At 52.1% G+C, this 13,058-nt stretch overlaps 4 protein-coding genes across 4 annotated transcripts; 2 read left to right on the forward strand and 2 right to left on the reverse strand.

Annotated features, from left to right (window-relative positions):
• Positions 1-444: 444 nt before the first annotated feature.
• On the reverse strand, positions 445-2,893 carry GLOTRDRAFT_136023 (uncharacterized protein; the record flags this gene model as incomplete). The annotated part of the gene is made up of 3 exons (XM_007863939.1): positions 445-2,493; positions 2,549-2,662; positions 2,717-2,893. The coding sequence occupies 3 exons, from the start codon at positions 2,891-2,893 to the stop codon at positions 694-696; spliced, it is 2,091 nt and encodes a 696-aa protein (XP_007862130.1). The 3' UTR covers positions 445-693.
• A 6,059-nt stretch (positions 2,894-8,952) lies between these two features.
• GLOTRDRAFT_109522 (uncharacterized protein) lies at positions 8,953-9,274 on the forward strand. Its single transcript, XM_007863940.1, has one exon. The coding sequence runs from the start codon at positions 9,041-9,043 to the stop codon at positions 9,245-9,247; it is 207 nt and encodes a 68-aa protein (XP_007862131.1). The 5' UTR covers positions 8,953-9,040; the 3' UTR covers positions 9,248-9,274.
• Positions 9,275-10,805: 1,531 nt separating this feature from the next.
• Positions 10,806-11,489, forward strand: GLOTRDRAFT_33788 (G10 protein; the record flags this gene model as incomplete). The annotated part of the gene is made up of 5 exons (XM_007863527.1): positions 10,806-10,868; positions 10,939-11,138; positions 11,192-11,258; positions 11,320-11,407; positions 11,461-11,489. 5 exons carry the CDS (start codon positions 10,806-10,808, stop codon positions 11,487-11,489), a joined length of 447 nt encoding a protein of 148 aa, XP_007861718.1.
• A 256-nt stretch (positions 11,490-11,745) lies between these two features.
• GLOTRDRAFT_125358 (uncharacterized protein) lies at positions 11,746-12,991 on the reverse strand (the record flags this gene model as incomplete). The annotated part of the gene is made up of 6 exons (XM_007863941.1): positions 11,746-11,975; positions 12,030-12,189; positions 12,241-12,360; positions 12,412-12,540; positions 12,593-12,900; positions 12,949-12,991. The coding sequence occupies 6 exons, from the start codon at positions 12,989-12,991 to the stop codon at positions 11,746-11,748; spliced, it is 990 nt and encodes a 329-aa protein (XP_007862132.1).
• Positions 12,992-13,058: the final 67 nt, after the last annotated feature.

Consider the following 13,058-nt stretch of genomic DNA (forward strand, 5'->3'; position numbering starts at 1 on the left):
ACCGCAAGAGTGAGGCAAGCTGCCATATCCGTATCATAGGAAATTTCATATACCCCGTGCCCTAAGGTCTTGGGCCATGTTTCATTGAGGAGCCTAGTACTTGCACCTTTCAATGTTTGCAAAGTGATTTATGCATCAAAAATACATAGCAACAACCCATAGACTTCTCATGCATACTATCCAAGGATTACTTCTATTTAATTGCATTATACATCCCGCTATCGACGCAGATGACATGCTCGAAGGGCGGCTGAGGTGCTACGACAAAGCCAGCTCGAAAATCCAAATCGGGCAGTCGGCGAACGTCAATAAACCGACGCGTCGTTAGTCGCTTAGCTGCCTTACATAATTCCGGTAAAACCTCGGACGACGAGTTGGGCCAGCCGTCTCAGAGCGTCCTCATCCTCACTAGTCGTCTTAATTAGGAAACACATCTATAAATAAGTTGCATTATATAAGCCCTATTACATAATATCTTCACATATGCCCTAGCAGAGAGGATCGAGGACGCGGAGACGGATGGTTCTAGGAGCCTGGATGTTCACGTATAATACAAATGCAAATATGCAGTCCAACCGGTCAGTGCGTAATAGATCGTGACTGTAACCCAGACCTGTCTATGTGATATGTGAGAGATGGACAAATGGAATGCTGCCACTGTTGTGTTGAATAATACAATTCCGCCGCCACCACCTATTTCCACACCCGTGGACCGTCAGTCTTCTGCGCCCCGTTAGACACCTCCTGTCCACTCTTCGTACGTCTGGTCAAAACGGACGAGGAAGGCTTACGCGCAACAGTAGCCTGACTGACTGGCCGCTTCCGCGGACGAGACGGAGCCGCTACTCTCGACTCCCTCTGAGAAGCCTGCGAGGTAGTTCTGGGACGCAACCCTTTGCGGCGTTCCTGTACAGGCTTCGTCTCCCCAGAGGAAGCTACGACTTTGCGCCGCTTCACCACGGAGTCTGCAGCGCTCTCGTCACTGTCCGTAGGGTTCAGCTCGTCGTCACCTTCGGCGTCTGTTAACAGAGCTGACGGCATCTTCGGTCGCGTCCGAGAGGTAGGGGGGCGAAGCCGTGACGCCGATTTCGACGACGTCTTCTTGTTGAGAGCACGGGGCCGAATAGTTTCCTCGGCTAAATCGTCTTCAGACTCTGTGTTTAGGCCTGAGGAATGATCGTTGAGCGCCCTGGTTCTCTTGCGTCCGGCGACTGAGCCAGTATCGGAGAATGTGGACGATACCGAGGACTCTGAAGGGGAACGGGAAATAGCTGTCCTTAGCGAAGAGCCGTTGTCGGTCGTAGATAGATTAGTGGATTGACTGTGGTAGCTGGACGACTCGGTTAGTGCCACAGACATCGGTCTACGGGTTTGTCGGCGTGTGACGGTAGCTTGTGGATCATCCTTCGCTCCAGCGATCTTGCCGACGCGAGGAGTGGTGAAGGAGATGTCAAAGCTATCCTCTTCGATATGATATTCGCCGTCGTCGCTGCTGCCATCGGATACCATAGTTTCTTCTTGACTCTCGGCAGGATGGTCTGAGAAATTATTATATTCTTGTACCCCTATCATTTCGGCGTTGTCGCTCAAGCTCCCGTCAGAACTAGGGGGGGCGTTCTGGGGTTGCTTGAGCGACCGCTCAAAACCCTGTCTGGGTCTTTGATAAGGCTCATGTGAGGCACCATCTATCTCCTCTTCGGGAATCCCTTGAGTACCTTGCATAGCCGCTACCAGAGACGGGAGCTTCGGCTGGGTGTTCAAGGGTGTGGCAGGGTACGCGGAGGGAAAAGGCGGATACTTGCGCCATTCCTCGTCCTCAGGCACAATGCCGCTTGGATCAGGTTTGGTGCCTACAGAGTTTCCATGGAGTTTGGCGGATGTTGCCACAGGAGTCGCAGGATATGCAGACGGGAAGGGCGGGTATTGTCGCCACTCCTCAACGTGGTCCACCTCGCTGGGAGCGCCGTCGGTTCCTGGCATCCCGGCGGGTGGATGATTATCATCATATGCAGATGGAGGCGGGTGCCAGATTTGTTGAGACGTCGAAGACGCAGAAGAACTTGTGCGCGGATACGAGTAAGCTTGGCCATTGGTCGATCCTGAGCTTGCAGCCCCTCGACTATTGCCAGTTGGATACACGGCTGGCTGACCGCGAGACGGCCTGATAGTGTTGTTCCTGGAGTATGGAGGTCGGCCACCGTCGCCTTCTCGAGAAGGGACTCTACTCTGCTGGATTGGCTCGGTGCCGCCTGCATCGTACCCGTTCAAGGATAGAGACGACACATCGGAGAGATTGTCCGGTTGAGGCGTGGCTTCGAAGTATAACGAAGTTGTCGTTCCTTTCCACCAGGACATTACGTACTGAACTGGAATAGATGCAAGCATGATGAAGAATCCGCCGAATAACGCCGTAACCTCGAGCATGGAGTCCAGCAAGGGGACATAAGGTTTCAGAAGTGGACGGAGAACATGCAGGTAAATAGGCTCTGCACCCTAAAGTCCGTAAAATCAGTCAATGCGCTCGAAATCCAAGATGAGACATGCTGACCTTAGCCCGTGCCAACAACAGAAAGAGAAGCAGGAGTGCCTTTATCTCGTCGTAGAATGGGATAAAAATGCCGACTATCCCATCGAGAGTCGCTTCGTACAGGGCGAAACAACACTAGGAATGAACACTGAGAGGTAGTCCGAGCGGGTGTAGCTAGCCGCGACTCACCCAAACGACCCAAACGGCCAAACACCCTTTCATATTGCGCTTCCTCTGGGTCATAGCTCGTGCACTTGGCTGCCCATTGTTGCGACTGGATGGGCGGGGCGGTTTAACGGTTTTGAACGTCTCCCAGACATTCATGAACAGCACGGTCAAGCGGAGGGCGGGCACGATCAGAGGCATTGTAGAGCAGGAACTGGGTTAAACAGCACAAAGACGTGGTGTCAGCAGAGGTAGGTACGCTGGAGGCATAGGAGATTCCGCTCATATAGCTTTCATTTGCGCTGAAGGTGTCAGGAAACGACGTAGCGCCTCGAGCACAAGGGGCGCGTCCTCGGGCAAATTGGTCATAAGCATGGCAAATGGCCGGCGCGTCAGCGCCGAGCTCTCGCCATGGTAAAACCTGTTTTGCTTCCGTGGACCGGCCATGGTAAACGCCTTTCACCCGAGGAAAGCGCCCGGAAAGAGGATGCAGTCCTGTTAGTGGTAAGATTGATGGCTTCCCGGCTGATGGATCTTATTGTGTAAACTCTTTACGTACGGATCTCGCCTGCAGTCCTAAATCTCGATTGATGCTCCGCCTCTGCTGGGTTTCTTCGCCGGCAAAGTATCTAGATACAATAAGGCTATCTACGTATACGAGGACTCTAGGGGATGCTCGCAGTTCAACCCAAACGTGAGGATGGCTAGAGGCAGAGGCCTATGTGGGTCTCGAACATACGTGGACAGCAGCGGCCCGGGCTAATCATAGCTTGCAGCATACGTGGAGTTTTCGATGCGGGCTCGCCTCGATATCCCAGTTACTGCCAGAGGTGCAGCTCGCCAATTAGGTGTGTTCGTATACCCTGCTCAGGCTTGCATAACTAACTGTCCTTATCCTCCCCTAGCACGATTGAGGAACATCCCGCTCCCCTACCAAAATCCTCGACACGTACCGACATTGTGTGGTTGAAACAGCTTTCAGAGCTCGAACCGCTGCACGGAGCGTGGGAGGACTGGTTGCATACACCCCAGGTACGCCCCCCCCTTTCCCCCCCACAACGCACCAAACATCCACACTGCCAATAGCTCCTCACCGAAACGACCTCCCTCCTACACGACATCGGCCCCTCCATGCGAAAGCTAACCTTCAACGAGCAACGCGTGCTCAACGCCAAACGGCAGCGAGGCCTCGCTCTTCCTCGCCGATTTCCTGTACATGTACGAGCGCTTCGCGCACGCACGGGGGTGTGCCGCGCATACCGCTAGCGCGGACGAGGGCGGTTGAAAGATGTGGTGCTCGAGGTGCACAGCGCAAGCGCATATGAGTGCCTGAGGTGGGAGAGCGGGGTGTACCGCGTTCAGCGCGTGTCGGCGACGGAGGCGCATGGGAGAGTGCATACGAGTACTGTCGCAGTTGTCGTAAGTACCTGTACCAGCCAGTGTGCTTTTGGCGTGGGTGTGTAGGGTTGCTGATGGGTGGTTATGAGGCAGGTGTTGCTCTCGCTGGAGGAGGCGGAATCCTCACCCTCCGACGACCTCTTCAAGATGGAGAACATGAAGATTGAGGTCATGCATGCGGCGCACATGCAGGCAGGTGCGATTTTCCTCCCTCACCACCTCCTTGCATCGCAATGGAATAGAATGCATACTAACGAGCAAAACGTAGCACATCCCCGCCTTCGTCAGGATCAAGCAGGACAACACCATCATTTAAATGCTAGCTAACGAGAGCGGCTGTCGGCCGCATCGTTGCTGTCACTGCTTACAAACTCCTAGTCCTGTTCCCGGTGAATATCTCAGTTCGGGTGTCAGCTGTGCTGACGCTCTCACCTTATGCTTGTACTTTGATCCGTTGTGATACTCACCTCATACAATGTGTAGAATCTTTTTCTCTGATGTACATATTGCACATTTGTCTCACTAATGCAATAATGCATTACTGTCGTGGCAGGGACTTAATATTTAATGCTCCGCATACCACTTACTATGTTTCAGTTTGAGATCAACATCGAATTATCCGTGTACACCTTTTACGCAACTCAGCAGGAATCGACTGCTCCATGCTCTCGTAAGCCGCTGACGAGGGCTTGGTATAATCCGGTCTGCTTCAACCACGAAAGTAGTACCTGGGGGTGTCGGATCAATGGTACCATGTACTTTCCATCAGCAAACATGAGGAGCGGTCTGTAGCTTTCCAGAACTGCATTATATTCCCTCAACATTATACATTGCATTGTGCGACCCTAAGTTACCCGCTCACAACCGATGTTGCGGCAGTGTCGTGTTGCCGAGTATAGGTCCGGCGCGGCTAGGGTCGATATTCGCCTGCTTCTGCCAGCCACAGTCACCGTCTATTTATTCAATGTCGTCCAACACTACTCACTTTTAGTTTATTCTACTGCATGCTTTAATGTCGGTATTCCATCCTCCATCAGTACAAGCTGCTATAGCATCAACAATAAAGGATGAGAAAAAGCGTCAGGCATTCGTGAAGGATTGGAATGAGAAGGTATATAACGGACCTATTCCTGATGGGACGATTGTTCACGAAGCATGTTTAGGCTAGGAGCTTGTCAGCGCGATGGTCCAAGCAGGCTAACACTCAAGAGCGCCGTCAGCTGGAGTGGGTCGGGCATGTTTGCGCGTATGTGGAGTGGATGAACCGCGAAACCCAGCCAAGGAAGAACAAGGCATCTCAAATACCCTCTAAGCTTCCGAAGATCATCCCTATACTAGGTCCGCGCTTCATAGCACCATCACCACTGCTATTTTCCAGGTTTGAGGGGCTTCCGACCCAGATCAAGCCAGAGCATTACTACTACAAGCCTCTGAATGTCGTCCATCCATTCTATTTCCCGTCCCTGAGAGAGAGGTGTCCAGGCTGTCAGGACCAGGGTACGAAGCCAGACATATCGTGGCAGCAGTGGGCTGGGAAAGGAGGGCCGAGAGAGGTCCATGGACTGATGGAGGAAGAGCTCGCGATTGGTTACCAGATGTTGTGCTCGACCTGTGACAAAGGTGCCGAGGAAGACCGGAAAGCTCTGATGCTCGAATCGAAGGCTGTTGTATCTGGCACTGGGAACTGTGACGACTCCTTGGCTCCTGCTGCTGACATCGAGGAGGTCACTGAAGATGAAGCAGGGAAAATTCGGCAGCGCTTCTGGACAACGACCAACCGCGACTATTGGAATGGAATACCACACTGGCAGGTTCCACGTAAGTCTCTTCCGCGCTCCGAGTGTGACATATCTTATCTGTATTGCAGTCGGTATTCCACACTTCCTCAAGAGATGCGCGGTCACAAGGGATCTGTTCGACTTAATCATTGAGCTGCGCCCGAGTATACCATCGGCATCTTTGGAAACCCACATTAAACGTATGTGTTCCTCTTGGTCCATGCATACGGTAGGATTACTGACATGGCTCGCAACTCAGAGCTTCATTTATTGATCCACAAGCAGCGTCATCTACAATATATAGATGCTGGCTATATCGACCCCCTACTGTATCCGAAGCGGCAAGCATTCTCCGGACCATATGATGCCGACGGCTACAGGGATCAGTCCATCTCCGATGAGATTATCAGCGAGGTATACCTGACATTCGTTCGGATGACCCGCCAAGCTGAATCGGAAGAGTACTGCAAGACTATCTCAGGTATGTACACCTTTTCTTGGCATTTCAAAGGCATGTGCTGATGTATACCAGCTCGGACGTTATCCATTGATCACACATTCCGCTCGGCCAAGAAGGCACAGATTGTGTCACCATCGCGAGATCGTCTGAAGCCGTTTGGTGGGGGGCTATTTGCGGCTATCAACGAAGATAGTCAGATATGCAATTGGGTGAGTCCCGGAATGTCCGTACCTATGCAGTATTGACAATTACTGCAGCGCCTCTGTCAATCTGGCTCCACCGTGGAAATAACAGAAGTCTTACGAGGATTCAAGAAGCGTTGTGACATCTTGAAAGCCCCTTATCCGGAGACCCTCCTCGCAGATAACTGTTGCCATATTCGAGGCTCGGCAGTATCAGTATTTGAAGCCATACATATCGCACTGGACGTCTGGCATTTCAAGGAGCGGTACGTCTGTCCAACCTTACTTCACGGAGACATAGATAATTGAGTTACAGTATTATGGAACACAGTTATGTAGCGGGAATTCATCAAGGGAAGAGGAATCCTAATTGCTCTGCAATTTCCAAGGACATTGTTGGTGCAATAATCAAGGTTCGCGCAGATACAACTTCCAGCACCCCAGCGCAGTACTGGCCACAGGGCGAGCAGAAGAGACGCCTGCAGGATGCATTCGACAAATGGGCACTACAGGGAGCCTGGTCGGAAGCGGCGCTACAGGTGCGTGGTGATTGTTACAACGTCTAGTAGTTATTCCTAAACAGGCTCCAATCTAGATTCATGAGTCGCAGATGAAACATGTCGAGCGCGGCTGCTTGATGCGTGTGCGTGATGATGTTGCTACCGACGGCAGTCGTATCGAGTGCGTGTTTCGAGGATGGAATGGTGTGCAGCGAGCACAGGCCAGTGGCCTGGTCATGTTTGTTGCGCTCTCGCATGATTTTGTGCATCGTCGCAACATGAGTCTTGCAACAGGACGTCGGGCGACACAAAGTGCATCGACACGTTCCCCCTTTGTTCGCTCAACCCATGGCCTTCACCACATTCACCTCATCAACTATGTCGCAAAGCGGTGGAACACGCAGACCTGTGATAATAATCTCTTACTTCCCATGTTTACCCAGGTTGAAAGTGGTGAATCTTTTGGTCTCGTGCAGTCAAATCACGCACTTTCATGGGAGGGCCTTATCAAGATGGAAGAGGAGGATAATATTGACATCGAGGCTCTCACTGCAGACATACGAAACGAAGACAGTGACGAACTGGAGTCCCTTGTGAGCACTGAGCTCAGGATTGACCCAGCTCTTTTTTCAAAACCAGCAGTTCTTGTGCGGAAACAAGTTAATGGTGAACAGTGCTTTGCAAGCTATTGTATATAAGCTGATAATTAACTGCTGCAGGTTCTTCAGTCGGCCACGATCTAGCACCGGCAATGCAGACTACCAAGACGGGGTCCACAATTACTTCTGTGACTATGTCTCCTTCCGATGGTACAAGTCCGACAGCCAAGACAGGTCTGCCACCGAATACTGCTGATGCAGTGGTTACAGCTGCCAGTGCTCCTTCCAACCCCTCTCATTTGGACTTCTCCACAGCTCACCAAGAGGCTTCTACTGTCCTCGGTAGTCCCCCGCTCAGACCGACAACACCGACTGGTGGCTCCTCGTATAACGTCACAGGTCAGATCGCTGAAGTGCTGACACCACCTCCTAGTCGTAAACGACAAAGTCTAGCAGTGGACGATCTGGTGTTGTCAGCATCGAGTACTTCCCATGAACCGGCTACTAGTGTAGCTGCTCACGGGGATTTGCCGACAAAGCGCAGGAAAATTGACCAGTTCTTCGAAGTCACGCGGGATGTCGGAACCGTCAAATCGGCTAATACAGGACCGGTAAGTAGTGTATTCTATGGTCATTAAGAGTTTCACTGATGGCATGGTCATTCACTAGCTTGGGACCGGGTCTACGGCTGTTGCTAGTATGACCCGTTCAGAGCTATTCTTCAAGCTACACACCAAGATTGATCCTCGCGCCCTCTCAATCAATGATGGACCAGAATATTTCCTCTTCATGGACATGCGCGCGGAATATCAATGGCGGTCTGCTGACATGAAACCTCGGGACTGGGCGAATGCAACTTTGGACTTCAATAAGCGCATACTTGAAAGGGCCGGTGCGTCCGCAACTCCTAAAGACCCTCGCGCTCTACAGAAGAAGCTCGGTTCAGTTGAAGAACAGGTCCTGAAACGCTTGAAAAATAATGACTTCATGTGTACGTTCGGGTTTATGTCTCAACAGACTGTTTAGCTGAGCTGTACCTTCTCGCAGCTGCTTCAGGAAATGTGGAGTTCTGGACAAAGCACTGCAAAGCTGTACAAATCTTTAACCTGAAGAGCAATCCCAGTACGGTGAGCTTATCATCCGAATCATGATATCTCATTGTATCCACCTCTGATGTCACCAACATAGCGTAAAGCGAACGTATGTTCACGGTGCCAGCGTCTCATGTATCCGGGCGGTACGGGGCACCCGATGAACCACAAACGTGATTGCTGCGCCGACGGTGTCAATCTGAGCATACGGCCTGCGATTCCCTTCCCACAGCCTGAGGGAATCTTTGTCAAGGGCAAAACCATCGACGGTGGCGCGCTTCGAAGCCACATCTACCGGATTGGTGCGGTTGCGTACAATCTTGTCCATGGTGGCGCGGGGATGGATACATATAGCATTGAAGATCGTGCCTTCACTGACCTACTCACTAGCCGCTACAAGGACGGTGACGGCGTTGGACTATTTGACTTGACTGGTTTAAAGTGGGACCAGTTTATGAACAAAGACGTGAAGGAGGTTGAAGGGGTATCATATTTTGTCATTGATGCTCTTTCGCGTGAGAGCTCTAGCTCTCAAACCAAAGCCTAACGTCGAAGCAGGTCATTAACTTACTCGCACACTTCTATTACTCAGTAGGATATGCTTACATTGTAAAGCTAGTTTATTTTCATGTTATCATATAGTATACATGTCATCTAACCACCTTATACTACCCTATCCCAACCGAAGGTGGTACAGCTGCGTCAGGGGTGGTAAGGCGATGTGACTTGCAGGACAAGGAAGTTGCCATCAGAGATGTCAACCAGGACACCAACAGTCATCATGCAGAGGGACCAGGTCATTATGGGACCGATGGTGAGGTATTGTGCTTCTGCAGGGAGTCAATGAGGATCGTGCCGAACTTTAGATGATTCGCACAATGAGCACACAGATAAATATTAAAGCTGGAGCAAGTGCCCAGCCCAAACGAACGCACTCACCCTGATATGCAACCGAATAACCAAACTAACCCCCGGTCAGCTATCAAACACAGCGTGCGGGGCTCTGATGAGCGGCGTGGTGCAGGGTTGGGCTCTAAACAAATATCGCACCAGTCTTGCATGGCGGCAGGGAGGTCACCCGGTCGTTCACGGTGTATCTGTAGATCGCTGGGCGGTGCCCATGTACAGGAAGGGGAGGGGAAGGGTCCTCATGGCCGCCCGCGACATAGTCGTTCGAGCTGCTTGTCACTGTCCTCGCGGTGCACCAGACCCAGTCAGCATACCCAAGCTTCCTATTACACAAGCCTGGAGAAGGCGGATGCGCACCTTGACAAAGGGTGGCGCGCCGAGCGGCAATGGGGGAGTTGTCGGCGCGGTGAAGGAGGCGTTGTCGGGGCAGCGACAAGCGCAGGGTGAGCGAGAACGGCATCTTCGAGGACGGAGCACCTTTCTTCCTCCCTCCTTGGACTTGTGGGGTGGCGGGGGCGACCGGAGGGCAACCGAACGTCGATGTCGAGGCTGAGGCGCCAGGTAACCGCTACGAACCCAGCTTTGTGCCAGCGTCCGGCACCACACGGACTGCAGACCTACTGTCTTGAGACTAATACTGTCAGAGCAAATCATGTGGGAGAGTGTGATGATACGTACCAGGAATTACCGAGGCTACTACTGAGCGAGATAGGTTGTTGGCGGCGCCAGCTCAGCATTTGCCCTTAATTCATAGCGGTGGTCGACGGAGGGACGAGAGAATCACAAGCGTGGGAAGAGGGAGCACAGTACTGGGCAGGAAGTAGTCGTTGTGCCGGGGAACGAGCGCGCGGGAGCGGTACCATCGTGCCAGACAACGAGCGCGCAGAACTGCGACTTATGCGCGAAGTGCGATTTGGGCTTCTTCCTGACTTGGGGTGCGGCAGGGTTAGGGCTATGACGTATCTGGATCTGTGAGGCTCTGTGAGGATCTGAGCTCATCTGAGCTCACGTGTACCAGACCTTTTTATTCTCACGCCCGACCCTTCCGCTGCACGTGAGGACCGAATGGTCCGACCGATTTTACCATGCTTATGACGAACCTACCCGTCCTCGAGGCTGTAGTCACGTGCCCTCGCCATCGTCCGCGTCGTCCAGCGCTTTCCCGCGCCTCGCTTCGGACGAGGACCACCACCACAATGCCCAAGATCCGGACGTCGAGGACGAAGAAGCCGCCCGAAGGGTACGAGGATATCGAAGCTGTAAGTCTAGTTTGTTTAGCCTTCTTCTCCGCTGAGACTGCGAATGTGCCCACGCTGAACTGGCCTGTAGATCCTCGATGACTATGCGAAGAAGATGCGTGATGCAGAGAATGAATCCCATGAGGGTAAACGGAAGACGGAGTCTCTGTGGCCTATAATGCGCATCTCTCATGCTCGCTCGAGGTATATCTATGAGCTTTACTACAAGCGTGAGGCGATAAGTCGAGAGTTGTACGACTGGCTGTTGAAGGAGGGTTATGCCGATGCAAAGTAAGTCCTACGCTTTATTCACTTGGTTAGTTGTCTGACTCGATGATCGTTAGTTTGATAGCTAAGTGGAAAAAGGCTGGGTATGAGAAACTCTGCTGTCTACGGTGCATCCAGACTAGGGTGAGACATCCTCGCAGGCGCTTCTATGCTTACGGCACAGGGTTGATATTCTGGCTTACAGGACATGAATTACCAAGGTTCGACATGCATTTGTAGAGTGCCAAAGGCACAGCTGAGGAAAGGGACTGTTGTGGAGTGTGTACACTGCGGTACGAAGAGCGCCTGTCATTTCCTAGTTATAGCTCTTGACTATTTTTGACAGGTTGTCGAGGCTGCAGTTCCGATTCATAGCTGTGTTTGCGCCGCAGGTACGCAGCGGTTCAGATTGTTGGCCTACTTGGCTACATCTGGAGTTTGCAACCCGTATTCCATGTTCGTGTATCTCGTCTGCTGCGTGAGAGTTTTGGACTTCAGTGTCGTTGTAAGAGTATCGTCCCAATTTAATTCCGCCCTTCTTGGGAACCATATGAAACTACACGAATTGACGACCCCAATCAGAGCAACGCTACTGCACTACTTGACCGACGCAGCAGACAAGTCACTCCATCTAGGTTCCACCGGTGTCCAGTACCAGACTTTCCCGTTCCAACCACATCCCAATGTTTTCTTTTATATCTAGGATGAGTTCAGTGGCAGTGTCTAAGTTATCGGCTCTCGCATGCAAAACAGGCAGATATGCTTGGAGAACCGGCTTCAGGTACGACTCTTCTCGGTGGTGTCTTGATAGGATGCGGTGCAGCGCCGTCTCCAGAGTTGTACTTTTTGTTCTTAAGCGTGCTGCGTTGAGAGTGCATCAGGCGACTGTAGGAACTGAGACGGACGGATACTTACCCAAGTCACTGAGGAGGTCATTGAGCCGATGCATGGGCGAAACATAGTCGATGTTCCTGACTCCGTGTCCTGCCAAAGTCAAAGCTTCGGCGAGTAAAGGAGTAGTCTCTTCTTCGTGCTTCATGAGTCCCCGTATTACCCATGCCACATCTGCAGCGATCTGTGATTTTCGTCAGCGGCGTCCACGATGTGGCGGGAGAGCATTCGGTACCTCACTCGACGCTAACTCCTCGAGGAAGGCTATCAACCGTTCAGCCTCGAAGCGTATATGTCGATCCGAAATGTCAGACTCTTCTTCTTGTAACCTCCGCCGGAAGCTCTCAATGGCTTCCTGTCCTCATCCGGTTAGATGCAGGGCGCTATAGCGTAGTGCGAGACGCACCCGTGCTGCAGCATTCGAGAAATCGTGGGCTTTCTTCAAGCTATTATTCATGTATAACCAGGAGTATAGTTGGGCGGCTACTTGGAGCGTGTCACTCTGGTCAAGCGGCTTTAATACCGGTGGCTGAGGCTGATTCACAGAGTAAAGAATGTGACTGAGAGGATAGTAGTATTATGCCTACCTTAGCGCTGGAGGAGGTGATACTCCCATTTAACTGGGCCATCTTCTGTCCCGCTGGTAGGAAGACGTTTGCATTCTTGGACGAGTCTGCCGACTTCCCTAGCCTCGACTTTGCCGTAGAGTCCAAAGGTTTCTTGGATCTCTTGGGGACATTTCTACCAGCTTCAGTAGGATCCTTTGTGTTTGTTGCCTTGGCCGACGCCGTAGATGGCTTATCACGGCCGCGAACACTTCCGGTGGCTGAGGCGCTACTAATGTGGCTGGCAGAGGGAACGCCTAACGTTCGGCTTGTCGATCTGCTGCTGGATCCTGCATAAATAAGTTGTACGTTTAATCAAGTAGTTCGACGGCCCTCACCCCCGGAAGGCCTTCTGCTTGTCGAACTCTGCTTCAGGACCATGCTCAGGCTGGTATGGATCGAGGTTCAACCACGTTTACCCAAATAGGCAGGCTGAGGAAGCGTCGGT

The sequence above is a fragment of the Gloeophyllum trabeum genome (genome assembly GCF_000344685.1).
Source record: "Gloeophyllum trabeum ATCC 11539 unplaced genomic scaffold GLOTRscaffold_00002, whole genome shotgun sequence".
Lineage (NCBI taxonomy): Eukaryota > Fungi > Basidiomycota > Agaricomycetes > Gloeophyllales > Gloeophyllaceae > Gloeophyllum > Gloeophyllum trabeum.